Here is a 15,011-nt window from a genome sequence, read left to right as displayed (position 1 = left end):
TACCACCTGAGAGGCCCTCATGCCGGTGGCATGTAAAAGCACCCTCTACACTCTCGGAGTGGTTGGCATTAGGAAGGGCATCCAGCTGTAGAGACTCTGCCAGATCAGATTGGAACCTGGTGCAGCCATCTGGTTTGCCAGACCTCAGTCAAATCGTCCAACCCATGCTAGCAGCTAGCATGGAAAGCGGATGTTAAACGATGATGATGATGATGATGATGTGTGTGTGTGTGTATATATATATATATATCATCATCATCATCATCATCATTTAGCGTCCGTTTTCCATGCTAGCATGGGTTGGACGGTTCTACTGGGGTCTGTGAAGCCAGAAGGCTTCATCAGGCCCAGTCAAATCTGGCAGTGTTTCTACGGCTGGATGCCCTTCCTAACGCCAACCACTCCGTGAGTGTAGTGGGTGCTTTTTACGTGCCACCCGCACTGGTGCCAGACAGAGCTGGCAAACGGCCACGAACGGATGGTGCTTTTTATGTGCCACCGGCACGAGGGCCAGGCGAGGCTGGCAATGGACACGAAACGGGGCGGTGCTGGCAACGGTCGCGAAACGGAAAGTTCTCTTACATGCCACCGGCACTGGTAACACATCTGCAATTTCCATTGATCGATTTCCATTGATCGATTTCGATTCTGATCCTCACTTGCCTCAATGGGTCTTCACAAGCAGAGTTTCGATATGCCACCGGCACTGGTAGCACATCCGCAATTTCCATTGATCGATTTCGATTCTGATCCTCACTTGCCTCAACACGTCTTCACAAGTAGAGTTTTGTGTCCCAAGAAGGGAAGGTATGCATACGTAGGCTGGCTCCATCCCATGTAGAAGGCCACGGGTTGTGGACTCACTTGTCCTGCCGGGTCTTCTCGCGCACAGCACACTTCCAGAGGTCTCGGTCTCTAGTCATTTCCTCAGTGAGACCTAAAGTTCGAAGGTCGTGCTTCACCACCTCGTCCCAGGTTTTCCTGGGTCTGCCTCTTCCACAGGTTCCCTCAACCGCTAGGGTGTGGCACTTTTTCACACAACTATCTTCATCCATTCTCGCCACATGACCATACCAGCGCAAACGTCTCTCTTGCACACCACAACTGATGCTTCTTAGGTCCAGCTTTTCTCTCAAGGTACTTACACTCTGCCGAGTGTGAGTACCGGCATTACACATCCATCGGAGCATACTGGCTTCATTTCTAGCGAGCTTACGCATATCCTCAGCAGTCACGGCCCATGTTTCACTGCCATGTAGCATGGCTGTTCGTACACACGCATCATACAGTCTGCCTTTCACTCTGTGCGAGAGGCCTTTTGTCACCAGCAGAGGTAAGAGCTCTCTGAACTTTGCCCAAGCTATTCTTACTCTAGCAGTTACACTTTCAGCACACCCGCCCCCGCTGCTGACTTGGTCACCTAGGTAACGGAAACTATCAACTATTTCTAGTTTTTCTCCCTGGAAAGTGACGGAAGTTGGTCTCAGAGCATTTTCAGTGTTTATTGTTCCTGAGCATCTGCCACATACAAAAACCATCTTCCTAGTTAGCCTTCCTTTGACATTGCTGCATCTCTTATGTGTCCATAGCTTACACTTGGTGCATCTTATAGAGTTTCTACCTACACCTTTTCTACAGATCGAGCAGGGCCATCTACCTGAAGGTGTTTGTGATTTGTCTACCTTCCTACTGATTACGACTTTGGTTTTAGCTAGATTGACTCTGAGGCCCTTCGATTCTAATCCTTGTTTCCACACCTGAAACTTCTCCTCCAGTTCTGATAGCGACTCAGCAATTAGAGCAAGGTCATCAGCATAGAGGAGCTCCCAAGGGCATCCTGTCTTGAATTCCTCCGTTATTGCCTGGAGGACTATGATAAATAGGAGGGGGCTGAGTACTGAGCCTTGGTGGACCCCTACCTCTACCCGGAATTCTTCACTGTACTCATTTCCAACCCTCACCCTACTAGCGGCGTCCCTATACATGGCCCGCACAGCTCTCACTAACCATTCATCTATCCCTAGTTTTCTCATTGCCCACCAGATGAGGGATCGGGGGACCCTGTCGAAGGCTTTCTCCATGTCAACAAAAGCCAGGTACAGGGGCTTATCTTTGGCTAGGTATTTCTCCTGCAGCTGCCTTACCAGGAATATAGCATCAGTAGTACTTTTCCCTGGCACAAACCCAAACTGCATCTCATCTAAACTAACTCTCTCTCTAATTAGTTGGGCTATGACCCTCTCCGTACCTTCATCACCTGGTCCAACAGCTTGATACCTCTGTAGTTATTTGTATCTAGGGCATCACCTTTACCTTTGTAGCAGTTGACTATTATACTGCTACACCAGTCATTGGGTATGACCCCTTTGTGTATCACCTGATTAACTATATGGGTGACTAGGCTATAGCCGACACTACCAGACATTTTGAGCATCTCTGCAGTGATTCCTGATGGGCCTGGGGCTTTCCCTGTCTTCATGCTTCTAATTGCCTTAGCTACCACAGAACTATCAACTCGGATAGCTGGTCCCTCTGTTGGGTCAACATTCGGCAGACTCTCTTTATCCCATTCATTTTCTTCATTCAGCAACCTTTCATAGTGGCATCTCCAAACCTCTCTCTTCGCATCCTCATTTAGCGCAAGTGAACCATCTTCCATGCGAACACACTTCTCTCCTACCACATCACGATTCTCTCTCACACACTGTCTTGCAACACGAAACACCTCCAGTCTTTGGTCCTCACGGCGCAGAACATTGGCAAATTTTTTCTTATCTGCTTCCCCTCTGGCTAAATAAACCTGTCTCCTAGCTTCTCTTTTGGCAGTCTGATACAATTCCCTGCTACCCCCATTTTTCCAGACCTTCCAAGCCTGTCTCTTTTCTCTAATAGCCCTGTCTACAATATTGTTCCACCACCACGTTATTCTAGGTCGAGAGGGGACTTTGCACCAGCCACAGATCTGGTCAGTGGCTCTCAGCAGGTTGTCCCTTAGAAACGTCCAGCTGTCTTCTACCCCCTGTGATGCTCTATCCCCTTCTACTTCGTCAGAGGCTTCAAGTAATATGTCCCTAAATCTCTGTCCATTTGCAGGATCTTTAAGCTTCCAGATCCTTCTTCTCCATATTTGTCGTCTTCTGGTTGTCCTCCTAGTCCTGATCCTAAAGTCACTAACTACCAGTCTATGTTGTGGGGTACATTCTTCACCTGGGAAGGTTTTGGCATTTATAAGCAGCCATCTCTCCCTTTGCCTTGTAAGGATGTAGTCAATTTGGCTGGTATGTTGGCCCGATTGGTAAGTGACTAGGTGGCTGGTAGGTTTCCTGAAGTTAGTGTTGCAAATCATAAGATTATTTGCATCGCAGAACTCCAGCAGCCTGGTTCCCTCCTCGTTGCGGGAGCCATAGCCATAGCCTCCATGTACGCCATGGAAGCCCCCAGCATGTCGTCCAACGTGACCATTGAAGTCACCAGCCACAAAGATAAGGTCTCTGTCGTTCGTCAATGAGGTAGTCTGCAGTAGAGTGTCATAGAATCGGTCTTTCTGTCCATCGGGTAGCCCCGACTGAGGAGCATAGGCTGATATAATGGTTGCTAAACTATGATGAAGCACTAATCTAATCTTAAGTATTCTGTCACTTACTCTGATTACCTCAATTACTTTATCTACCCATATATATGTACGTATATATACATATATATGTACGTATATATATACATATATATGTACGTATATATATACATATATATGTACGTATATATACATATATATGTACGTATATATACATATGTATATACATTTATATACACACACACATATATATATATATATATACACATACATATATAAACATATATATACATACGTATATATACATATATACACACATATATCTAATATATAAATCCCGTTCTGTCTGTTTGTGTGCTTATAACTCAAGTATTGTTCATCTGATTGCGTTGAAATTTTAAACATGGTTACATGAGAGAGCAGGGTATTCCGTAATCTTAAAAGATTTTCAAAATTGTCAATTTCAAAGTGAGAATTGCTATTTTTGTAATGTTTGCCTGTCCTTTGGATGATTAAATCTTCCATTTTTATTTTTATTCGAAACTACTGTTACGCGTCCCGTTGTTCTTACCACTATGTCAGTGAAAATCGAAATAAAATACTTAAAGCAACAGTTGTCAAATACAAAAGCCAAAGAACTGTTAATTGTTTAAATTTCACTTGCAAAATTCACTTTGGAGATAAAACAGTGTTCAGTCTGGCATATAGGTGTCAACATAGGGTATGCTTGAGTGCAAAAAGTTCAAGGTTATTTATGATGTTCAATTCCACTTGAAGTTTTATATAAATTATGTTAAGATTCATTATCGATCAATTATCCTTATTGAGAAGAAACAGTCAAAAGTAACCACCACATACAATAACCAAACATCTCCACTACTTAACACCATCGAAGTTAACCCTCTTTCCCTTTATAGCTGACATGAAAAACTATGAGGAAAAGGCAACCATTTTAATTAAGCAAAAAAGAGAAAAAAAATTGATTGCTACTAAAATGTGTAAAATCTTGGGGGTTAATAATCTTAATCTTTAGTTACAGTTTCTTATTCAAACTACATAATAGCCAGAATTCAGTTACTTCTATACTATAATTTACTTCTTCTAAATTGCTGACATGTTTCATTCCAAGTATTTCATTTTGAGTTGTCGTTGAAACACCCTTAACTTTTAGTAGTTCATTTGACGAGTTCACAGTGCACTACAGAATAAGTAAAATAGCAAATGCTTCTTTTATCCAAAGATTGCATTCACCCTAAGCAAAAGTAACAATCCCATGTAATCACCAAACATCTCCACAACTTAATACCATCCAAGTTAACCCTCTTCACCTATACAAACCATCCAATGGACAGGGGGGGGGCTTCACTAGTATATTTATATATACATATATATATATATTTACATGCATTTATACACACACACACATATATATATATATATATATATATATATATATACACACACATATCTTTTATGGGTTTCAGCCAGAGGCTGAGCCATGCTGGTGCACTGCCTTTACTGCATCCAGGGATTTTTCTAGTATTGCTTCTGGTGAAGTAGCAAGTTGGATGTTGCCATCTGAGCAATGCGCACATGGAAAGCTGTGTCGTTGCTCATGTGGATTCTCAGGTCACGCACCTACTCTAAGTCTGGGATTACATTGCCTGCTGGTTGTGTACTTCAGCTGTAGTTTGTTTGTGGGCTGATAGTGGAGTACTTGAAAATTTGTGCCATTGAACTGCATATTATTCTCATCAGCCCATTTATGTATTGCGTTTAGGTCATTCTGCAGTCTTAGGATGTCAGTAGTATTCTTGACTGCCTGGTGAGTGTGGCTGACTCTATGGCTGAGGGCATGTCCGAGAGAGCAACCACAAACAGTAGTGGACCCTGCACTCTTCCCTGGGGGACTCTACTGAGGATTGGTGTCACTTCAGAGAGAGCACCATTAGCTGTGACAGCCTTCTGCCCCTTAGGAAATCATGTAGCCACTCTCTAAGTCTACCAGCAATACCAAGGTCATGCAATATGTGACATATCCTCTCATGATCGACTTTGTCAAACACCTTGGCAAAGTTGAGATATATCACATCCACATTTGAATGGTTGAGCTGTTGTTTCAGTACCCAGCTGAAGTGCTGTAGTAGCTGTGTTAGGCAGCTCTGTCCATGATGGAAACCATGTTGAATGTCTGTAAGCAGGTAATTTTCCTCTAGGAACATGGTCAGTATTTTTCTGACAATGCGTTCCGTATTCTTGCTGACATGTGAGATCAGAGAGATAGGTCTGTAGTTTATAGCATCTGCTCTGCTTCCTCCTTTGAGGACAGAGCAGATTATTCCTTCTTTTAACATTTAAAGAAATGTACTGCATTCAAAGGAACTCTGGAAAAGCATTTGCAGTGGTTTTGCAAGAGTATGTTTTTAACAGGCTTGCTGGGAGTCCATTGGGGATTGTTGCTGATTTTGGATTTATCTCATCAATGACTGACAGTTCATCCTCTTCTACACACACACACACACACACACACACACACACCTACATATGTATACACACACACACACACATATATATATATGGTGGTGCTCCAGCATGACCAGCCACTTGGCTGAAACAAATAGAATATATTATATTGTTATTCTTGTTTGTATTTGTAATCGTGTAACATTTTCTCTGTTTTCTCATTTTTTTTGTCCATGTTGTCGCACAAATTTACCTGCTTTCTTCCAAAACTTTAATGTCCTTAGCTTAGATTATTGGGGCCTACCAATTTTGAACAGTCCCAAGTGTAACAGGCTGAAACTGTAATGATAATTGGAATCTTGACTGATGAAATAGAAAGCCACAAATGTTCCATCCTGGTTTTCCTGTCCATCCTTGTATCATCCAACTGTCATTGTTGTCTGTTACATTCTTGGTCCATTTTTTTTATTTATATATGTATGTATATTTATATTTATTGCATATCTTTTACTTTATATATATATAATATATATATATATATATATGATATTTAATATACTTAAGCATAATCAATTTTCCATTCTTTTTTTTCTCCATACTAGCATGAGAGGGTTGAGCCTTTTGGGGACCAGATGGTCTTCCTGATGCTAACCTTATAAAGTACTTTATACCACTAGTATTTGCATATTGAGCTGTCAAAAGGCAGGACATATTACTTTTTCTCAATCCATGTCAATGCGAAGATGTGTGTGTACATGCATGCACACATACATTCATACACACACACACACACACACACACACACACACATGACAAGCCTCTATACAATTTTTATTTATGAAATTTCACTCAAAATACATTGGTCAACCCAAGGTTGTGATTGCTAAGGGACTTTGTTAACCGCACAGCTATGCTTGCATATACAAACACATGCACATGCACACATATATATACATGTTCATATTTGTATCTATTTTTACATGCACATGCATCATCATCCTTTGTGAAACGGAATTTGTTGGGGCTGGTTTTCTATGACTGGATGCCCTACTTATTGCAGTCCCTCACCTGTTTCCAAGATAAGGGTATACATATAAATACATACATACATATACACATATATATACATACATACATACATATATATATATATATATATAGGGTTACTTTAGGTTTCCTGTCTATAAAGGGTTTAGCTTTATGGCATCAGTTCCCAAAAACCTGTCGGCCCATGACCTCTTAAAAATATGGAGAGGGAAATGCTTCACTACCTTTGAGTAGTGAGGTATTTCCCTCTCCATTTTTTTAAGAGGTCATGGGTTCACAGGTTTTGGGGATCTGACAATACACCATAAAGCTAAACCCTTTATGGACAGGAAACCTAAGGTAATCCCATAAACCTGCCTTCCCCATTTTTAATATATACTACTCTACATCTTAGAGTGGGCTTTTTCTGGATTTATGTTTTCTAGAAACAATACACATATACGACAAGCTTCTTCCAGTTTAAAATATTCTTTGACAAATTACTAAAATGTTGATTTTTTTGTTTTTTTCAATTTCGTGTGTCATATACATTGTGAAAACTAAGTAAAAGTAACTTTTTTTTCGTGCTTTTATTCTTTCTCTTACTCTCTCTCTCTCTCTCTCTCACTGTCATCCACATTCTTTCACGGTCTCTCTCTCTCTCTCTTTCTCTCTCTCTCACACACACAAGCACAGGAATTTAGAAGACATTAGATTTCTTACCTTTTTAGTGTTAGTGGTGGCACACACGTGTGTCTGTGTGTGTGCATATATATATATATATATATATATATATATATATATATATATATATATATACACACACACACACATATATATCTGTGTATGTATGTGTATAATGTGTATATATATGTGTGTGTATGCATGCATATTCATTCATTAGTGTCATTAAGAAGTTCCATACTACTTACTTTCTTGGCACCGAATATTAGAGAAGCAGGTTTGCTATAGACAGAAGTCTGCTATGATTGGGTGTGCCAGCTACTGCTCAAAGAGGGAGGAAAGAGTAACTATGAGAGAGAAGTGTGTGTGTTTTTGTGTGTGTGAGAGAGGTGTGTGTGTCTTTGTGTATGTGAGAAAGAGAGAGAGAGAATCAACATAGCATTGGTTAATGCAGAGGCTAAGGAATCTTTTTACCTTCCACCCTACTATGGTATTTATAAATATCAGGTGGTAACTTCATAAGCAGTACCGTGTTCATCAAACTCTCTCTTGCCAGTCTGTTGTTGAGGGCTCCTACTGAAGTGAGCTGGCGATTTGGCTGGGGAGGAGATTTTAATCAGGACTCTCTTCTTTCTTTTCTGTTTTTTTTTTGTTTCGTTGTTTTGGTCCCTCATTAGATTTTTCTTTTATTTAATTATATTTGCATCTAACATAGAGGTATTCTGCTGAACTGAAACGAAACTCTTTGCAAAGTTACTATTTTTGTCAATTTAGTTATCTGCTGCTAGGTTTTTTAGCACTGTACTGAAAAATACTCAGGTGACACCTGTTAAGTTATGCAGTAGTAAAGATGTTTCTACCTAGTTTTTTCATTATCATACCTTTTTTTTAAAATTCTGTTGCTCCTAGCCTAGTACTGTCTGACATAATGTATGACGGATTGTTTTCACATATGCTATTTGATTTTTCAACTAAGTATTCTATGGCATTGATTTGTGCAGTAACCTGTAAAAACTGTTATATACTTTATTTTATTTCATTTTTTTGGCGGGGTCTGTCAGCTGTAACTTCAAGCGTTTCTATTCAACATGTTTCAAGTAGTTAATTAGTCTAACCCATTTCCTCAATGTTTTCTCCAATAGTTTAGTTTTAAAGTAATTTCTAGTAATTTATTTTACTTCTCTAAGCTCTTGTATTTTTCATCTTTTTTCTTTTACTATCTAAATTTTACAGCAAACTATGTTTGAATATGTAAGAAGTTAGTTTTAGAAGTTTTCTTAAAATTGTGTGTGCATGTGTGTGCGAGTGAGTGAGTGTGTATGTGTGTCTGTATATATGTATGTGTGTATGTATGTATATAAAATCTTCGAAAATTCTTTATAATACTTGGGTTTTTTGGAAATTTTTTGTTTATATAGTTTAATTATTTAATGCTTTAGAGTCTGATATCTTTTTGTGAGTGATTCTGTATGCATAGTTGGAGATAATTTTCATTTCTAGTGGTGGGTGCTGTGTACTTTGGTATTTTACATATAACATTTACAATGGCTTCGAAATGTCGAAGAATTTTAGCATTAAAAGAAAAAGAAGAGAGCAGTTTTCATCAATCAAGGAGCAGAGCTAAGAACCGGAAAATTTACTCACATCGGTCTTTATCCCTGTCATCACGGATTGGTCGGCCGGATTATGGAACTATCCATGAAGAGGAGGAAGATCTGCCACAAAGTACCCTGATAGGGAAACGGAGCCGTAGCTTGGCGTCTTTAGTACGATATAGTTCACGGAAATCTGTTCACAATTTGGTAAAAATGTTTGAAACAGTAAGTAATATTTTATTTCAATGCAAATTTGATCATTATTTTATTATTATTATTATTATTATTATTATTATTATTATTATTATTATTATTAAGGTGGTGAGCTGGCAGAATCGTTAGCATGCTGGACAAAATGCTTAGTGGTATTTCACCCGTCGCTATGTTCTGAGTTCAAATTCTGCCGAAGTCAACTTTGCCTTTCATCCTTTCAGGGTCGATAAATTAAGTACCAGTTGAACACTAGGGTTGATGTAATCGACACATCTTTTCCCCCAAAATGGCTGCCCTTGTGGCAACATTTGAAACCATTATTATTATTGTCATCATTATTATTATAATTAAGCAGCAAGCTGGCAGAATCATTAGCATGCCTGATGAAATGCTCGGCAGCATTTGTTTCACTTTACATTATGAGTTCAAATGCTGCCTGGGTTGACTTTGCCTTCCATCCTTTTGGAGTTGATAATGTATGAACCAGGTGAGCACTGTGGTTGATAAAATCAACTGACCCCTTCCTCCAAACTTTCAAGCCTTGCACCTATAGTAAAAAGCATTATTATTATTATTATTCCACTGAGGCCAACTTTGCCTTTCATCCTTTCGGGGTTGATAAACTAAGTACCAGTGAAACACTGGGTCGATGTAATCGACTAGTCCCAAAAATTTCAGGTCTCGTACCTATAGTATAAAAGATCATTATTATTATTATTATTGTTGTTGTTAGAACATTGGAGCCTGGTGCAGCCTCCTGGCTTGCCAGTTCTCAGTTAAACCATCCGACCCATGCCAGCATGGAAAGTGGACATTAAACAATGATGATGATGATGATTGGTCTTGTAATATTTCTCATGGTTCTTTATGTTCTGAATTCATACCTTTCCCAGGTCAATGTTGCTTTTCATTCCTCCAGAGTCAATAGAAGAAAGTACCAACCAAATATTGGGATTGATATAATTGATCGTTCCCCTTACTTAAATTTCTGGCTTTACGCCGATTTTAGAAACAAGTATGATTACAATTCTTATTATCACTGCTATCCTATTATTAGTAACAATGACAGTAATAATGACATAAATAACAGAGCATTAGATTAGGCCCTCATGCTTCCCGAAATCTGTCGAAACTACACCTGATTATATATACACTTTAGATGAGTTGTAGTGCACCTGAGCACTGTACACAATTATTATTATTATTATTATTGTGTACATTCCTGTTCAGAGTTCAATTCACATTAGAATCAGCTCTGTCTCCTAGGCCAGTAAAATATTACAATTGGATCAATCCTTATGATTTCATTCTTTTGTTATTGGGGTTTTCATTTATAACAGTCATAAACTGTCCCATTATGCAATGATGTACAGGGGTCCTTTCTGTAAAACATTTCTCATTACTTTCGTTAAAACTAATTATTCATTATCATATTAAACCATTTGAGGTTACTATTACATTGTTGATGATGATGGTTTGTTAATCCTTGCGTAAACCATAAGGATCCATTGAGTCAGGAGATAGTAGTTAGGAAACCTAAGTTGTGGACACTTGATCTGCTAGAAATAGCAGCCAAATCTTCTTCCAATCATGCCCTGTCATCTTAAAAAGAAAAGGACTTATAGGATGCTGTATATCTCAGTACATTATGTTTGAATAAAATAAGAGTCATAGCTGGAATGCCTTTCATTATAGAGCTGTTCAATTGGATTGGGACTGGAGGTAACTTCATTCTGTCACAAGAAAAATTTTCCCAACAGGTAGATGTATAGAAGTGAATGTGTAGCCCAGAAAGAGACTTACTGAAATTTTTGTAAGCAAAATTTGAATATGCAGCCCGTGATTTATTTAGTTCTTCAGTACCTCTTTTAATTCACTTAGATATGTGGATCTGTTATTAACTCTTCCATGTTAAATACTTCATAAATTTACATCATATTGGATGCATGGGCTAAAAAAGAAAAAAGCAAAACAAATGCTTTTTATCTTAGCATGTGCAGTTAGTAACAGGTAACTTGTATAGGATTGTTTAGAGATAAGGTTTGGTGACCTAATGTTACATTTTTATGCATTTTAATTTTTTTTTTTAATATTGCTCTAAATATGAAAACTTTTTTTTTTTCTGTATAAATAAAATTTCATTTTTATTTCAGTTTGTTGTTTACTGTAGGATTATTATGTTGGCATTTGAAATTCCAAACCACACCTATAGTTGTATTGTATCATGATCATCATCAACATCATCATTATCATGATCATCACTGATATCACTTCCTTTCGTGTTCATTGAGCTTTATCTTGACATTTTATTTATCAAGCAGTTTCACATGGGCATGTGTGCACACATGCGCACAGATGTGCACACATGCGCACAGATGTGCACAAGTTCATGCATGTGCATGCACATAAATGCCACATATACGCAAACACGACACAAATCATGCATTATTCAAACACACAAACATGCATTACATGCACACGTGTATGCATACACACACACATACACACACACGGTCAAAAGCATGATACTATAAACAACAGTGTTGCCATATCTGAGTTATTATCTCAGCTGATTACTGTTAGATTTACATTCTCTCCTACTATGATGTTGTTATTTCTGTGAGAGTAGTAGTAGTAGTAGTTTGTATGAGATGTTTACTGTTATATGGACACTGTGTAATTCTTCATTTAGCTAGAGTTATAGTGTGTGTATATTTACATTCAGCTATACTACACTGTTTATGTACACGAGTATTAGCGTATTCTCAAGTGTGAGTGTAGTTATATGTGCATGTCTGCAAGGCAAAATAGTGTTTCTGTAATCTTTTATTCATTTATTTGTGCAAGCACAACCCCCAAAGTTCTAGGTGTGAATGTGTGCTTGTGTGAACATATGCACTAGCATCTGTTTTCAAGTTAGCAATGTATTTGTGTTCATGTGTGTGTGTGTGCGTGTGTGTGTCCCCGTTCTTTGAGTAAAATGCATGTATGTTACTAAATAAGAATAACAAGTGCATTCACGTGTTTATCACAATTTCCAAATCGGTACTTTTCTTGTGGATGTATACACGTAATATCTCCCACTCTCTTTATATATGTATATATATATATATTCATGCAAACATACATAAAGGTATGGCATATATCTATAGTTTTAGGGGATCATACTGTGTGTAGCTATCTTTTTATTTTTTGCGAAGTCTTATCTGTATCTAAATGTGTATGTGTGTGTTTATATATATGCATGCTTATTTTCATTCAAGCATAACATCATAGATGTTCAGCTTCCCAAGTTTTTCTTCACTCGGTTTCTTTCTGATTATTATTTTTTTTTCTCTACATTTATATCCTAACAATCTGCAAAGGTGAAAATGTCTGGGAACAGTGGGTGTTAACGTTGATAATATATCTGAACCAATAATAACCAAACCAAGGGTTGGTGGGGAGTCTCTCTCTCTCTCTCTCTCCCCCATCCATTCCTAAAACTAACATAAATCTATCTTCCAAAACTACAGATCTTTATCAAATATTTAACCTACATAGCATTGATATGACTTCTTATAATACCATTTTTTTGGCTAGGACTCAAGGTTGCAGAATTAATTATATTATAGGGCAGGTAAAAATGAGATGTTGTAATGTACATGACTTTCCCAAAGACACTAACAGTATTGCAAGTGAAATGAAATTGTTTTGACCAGGAATCAAAATCACATCATAGAATCTACTTACTAGGAGCTACTTTTTATTATATTGTATCAATTCTAACATAAACAAAACACTTTTGTTTCACACATGTGTACTATGAAGTTTCTACTTGCATTCTATTATATGGATATGAATTAGTTTGATATCCCAAGGGTTAATACTGAGTTTGTTTGGCAGAATCCACCTTAGTGCAAGTATTTGGGCTAGGTCCTTTGTTTTAAGAATAACTTCCTTTCTTCCTCCTACCATTTTCAGAGGTCCTTGAGAGGGTCATGAGTGTTGCCCTTTCTCCTCTTAACTAAGCTATAGAAAAAAAAAGATAACCCCACCTTAACCCAATTTTTTTAGAGGCTTTTAGTTCCTTTTGAGGTTGCTTTCTATAACATATGAAGTCTCTTAACTAATTGAATATCAAAGCAACCCAGTTCACTTATTTTAATTGTTTACACATGTGGATATTTGTGTTTGTGTTTATATAACATACCTGTTGTTGTTTATCCTCTTGACAGTTCTGATAGAAACAGAGCAGACTTATGCTCAAAAGTGTTCCAGTTGTGTATTTAGAACTATGTTCTACACTTTTAAAGATGGTTGTGCGTGATTTAACTCTTTAGCAATCAAACTTGTATCAGGCCCAAATATTCCACCAATCTTATGTTTAACCTGGCCGCATGTGGCCTCTTAGATCTACTTAATAATATCATTCTGAAAATAAACATCACATAATCAAAATTTCAGAGCTACAAGATAATGCATGGTTAACATAAAACAATGTGAATAAATAAGCATCACATTTGACAGAGTGCAAGGTTAAAGGGAATTTTGCTGTTATTTGTAGCAGGTTGAATGACCACAATGAGAGCCACCTCATTGACTCAAAAGCTTACCTGTTGAAATATGAAGTGTGTAATACGTTCAATAATTGAATTTGGTGTCACAGGAGTCAATTACTTCTTAAGCAGTATAAACTGCTGGTGCGGAAGAAGTTCAGTGGGATTGCATATAGGTTAAGAGAGGACTTTGGGTGTAGTAGACATACGAAGAGCATTTATAAAATGTGTTCCAGAAAATACTGATAATGCTCTGTAGAAATAATTGATCATTTCTATTACTTGGTCAATAGTTGAGGCAGGTGTTCTGAAAGCTAAATAGCCAGAGTAAGAATGGGGTAGAAAATGTTGACCAAGTAATCACCTGTGCTGGTAAAAAAAGGGATTCTCTCTGGTATAGGATTAGATTGAATGATACTTCTGTGTGAAGTATGATACTAAGTGTTTGTGAAATTGAATGCAGACAATGTATGAAGGCAGGAAGAGTTGAATGAGCAAGCTCTACTGAATGTATAATGTTGGTGGGAATGGATAATGGAACACAAGTGAGTTGAAAGCCAAACTGAGTATTATAGGTGAAGACTATGTGGTACAAAAATATAAGGCACAGAAGTATCAAGCAATTCGAGAGGAGGTAGATCATGGAAATGGAAGACTGAGAACAATGTGGAAAGAAGTGGTAAAGGCTGATATTAGGATGCTGAATCCCACAAAGGGGATGACAAGGGATTGTAACACATGGCTATTCACTGTTCAAGTGATGTCCAACCTTGAACTATATGAACTGGTATTTCATATCAAAAATAGTTATTAATTTGTTCAGTTGATCAAATGAACATAGTTTGGTGCAAACTTAGGAGGATATTGTTGTATAGCTAAAGATAAAACTGCACTGTATTGGTACAGTAGACCCTATCTATC

The 15,011-nt window shown here is 37.9% G+C and overlaps 1 protein-coding gene across 10 annotated transcripts in view; it reads left to right on the top strand.

Moving 5' to 3' along the window:
- The window catches only part of LOC115232686 (FERM domain-containing protein 4A), a 383,772-nt gene that overhangs the window by 82,214 nt on the left and 286,547 nt on the right, over positions 1 to 15,011 (top strand). For 2 of the 10 annotated variants that reach the window (XM_036498643.1, XM_036498641.1), the window contains exon 1: positions 8,508 to 9,564. The exons of 2 other annotated variants lie outside the window; for them this stretch is intronic. In XM_036498643.1, coding sequence (XP_036354536.1) covers positions 9,289 to 9,564 — 276 coding nt within the window. In that variant the 5' untranslated portion in view covers positions 8,508 to 9,288. Of the gene's footprint in view, positions 1 to 8,488; positions 9,565 to 15,011 lie in introns of those variants that run through there. 6 more of the 10 variants (XM_029802716.2, XM_029802708.2, XM_029802706.2 and 3 more) reach the window with 6 other exon arrangements.

The sequence above is a fragment of the Octopus sinensis genome, linkage group LG2 (assembly GCF_006345805.1).
Source record: "Octopus sinensis linkage group LG2, ASM634580v1, whole genome shotgun sequence".
Lineage (NCBI taxonomy): Eukaryota > Metazoa > Mollusca > Cephalopoda > Octopoda > Octopodidae > Octopus > Octopus sinensis.
This window is presented reverse-complemented; position numbering and strand designations above follow the sequence as displayed.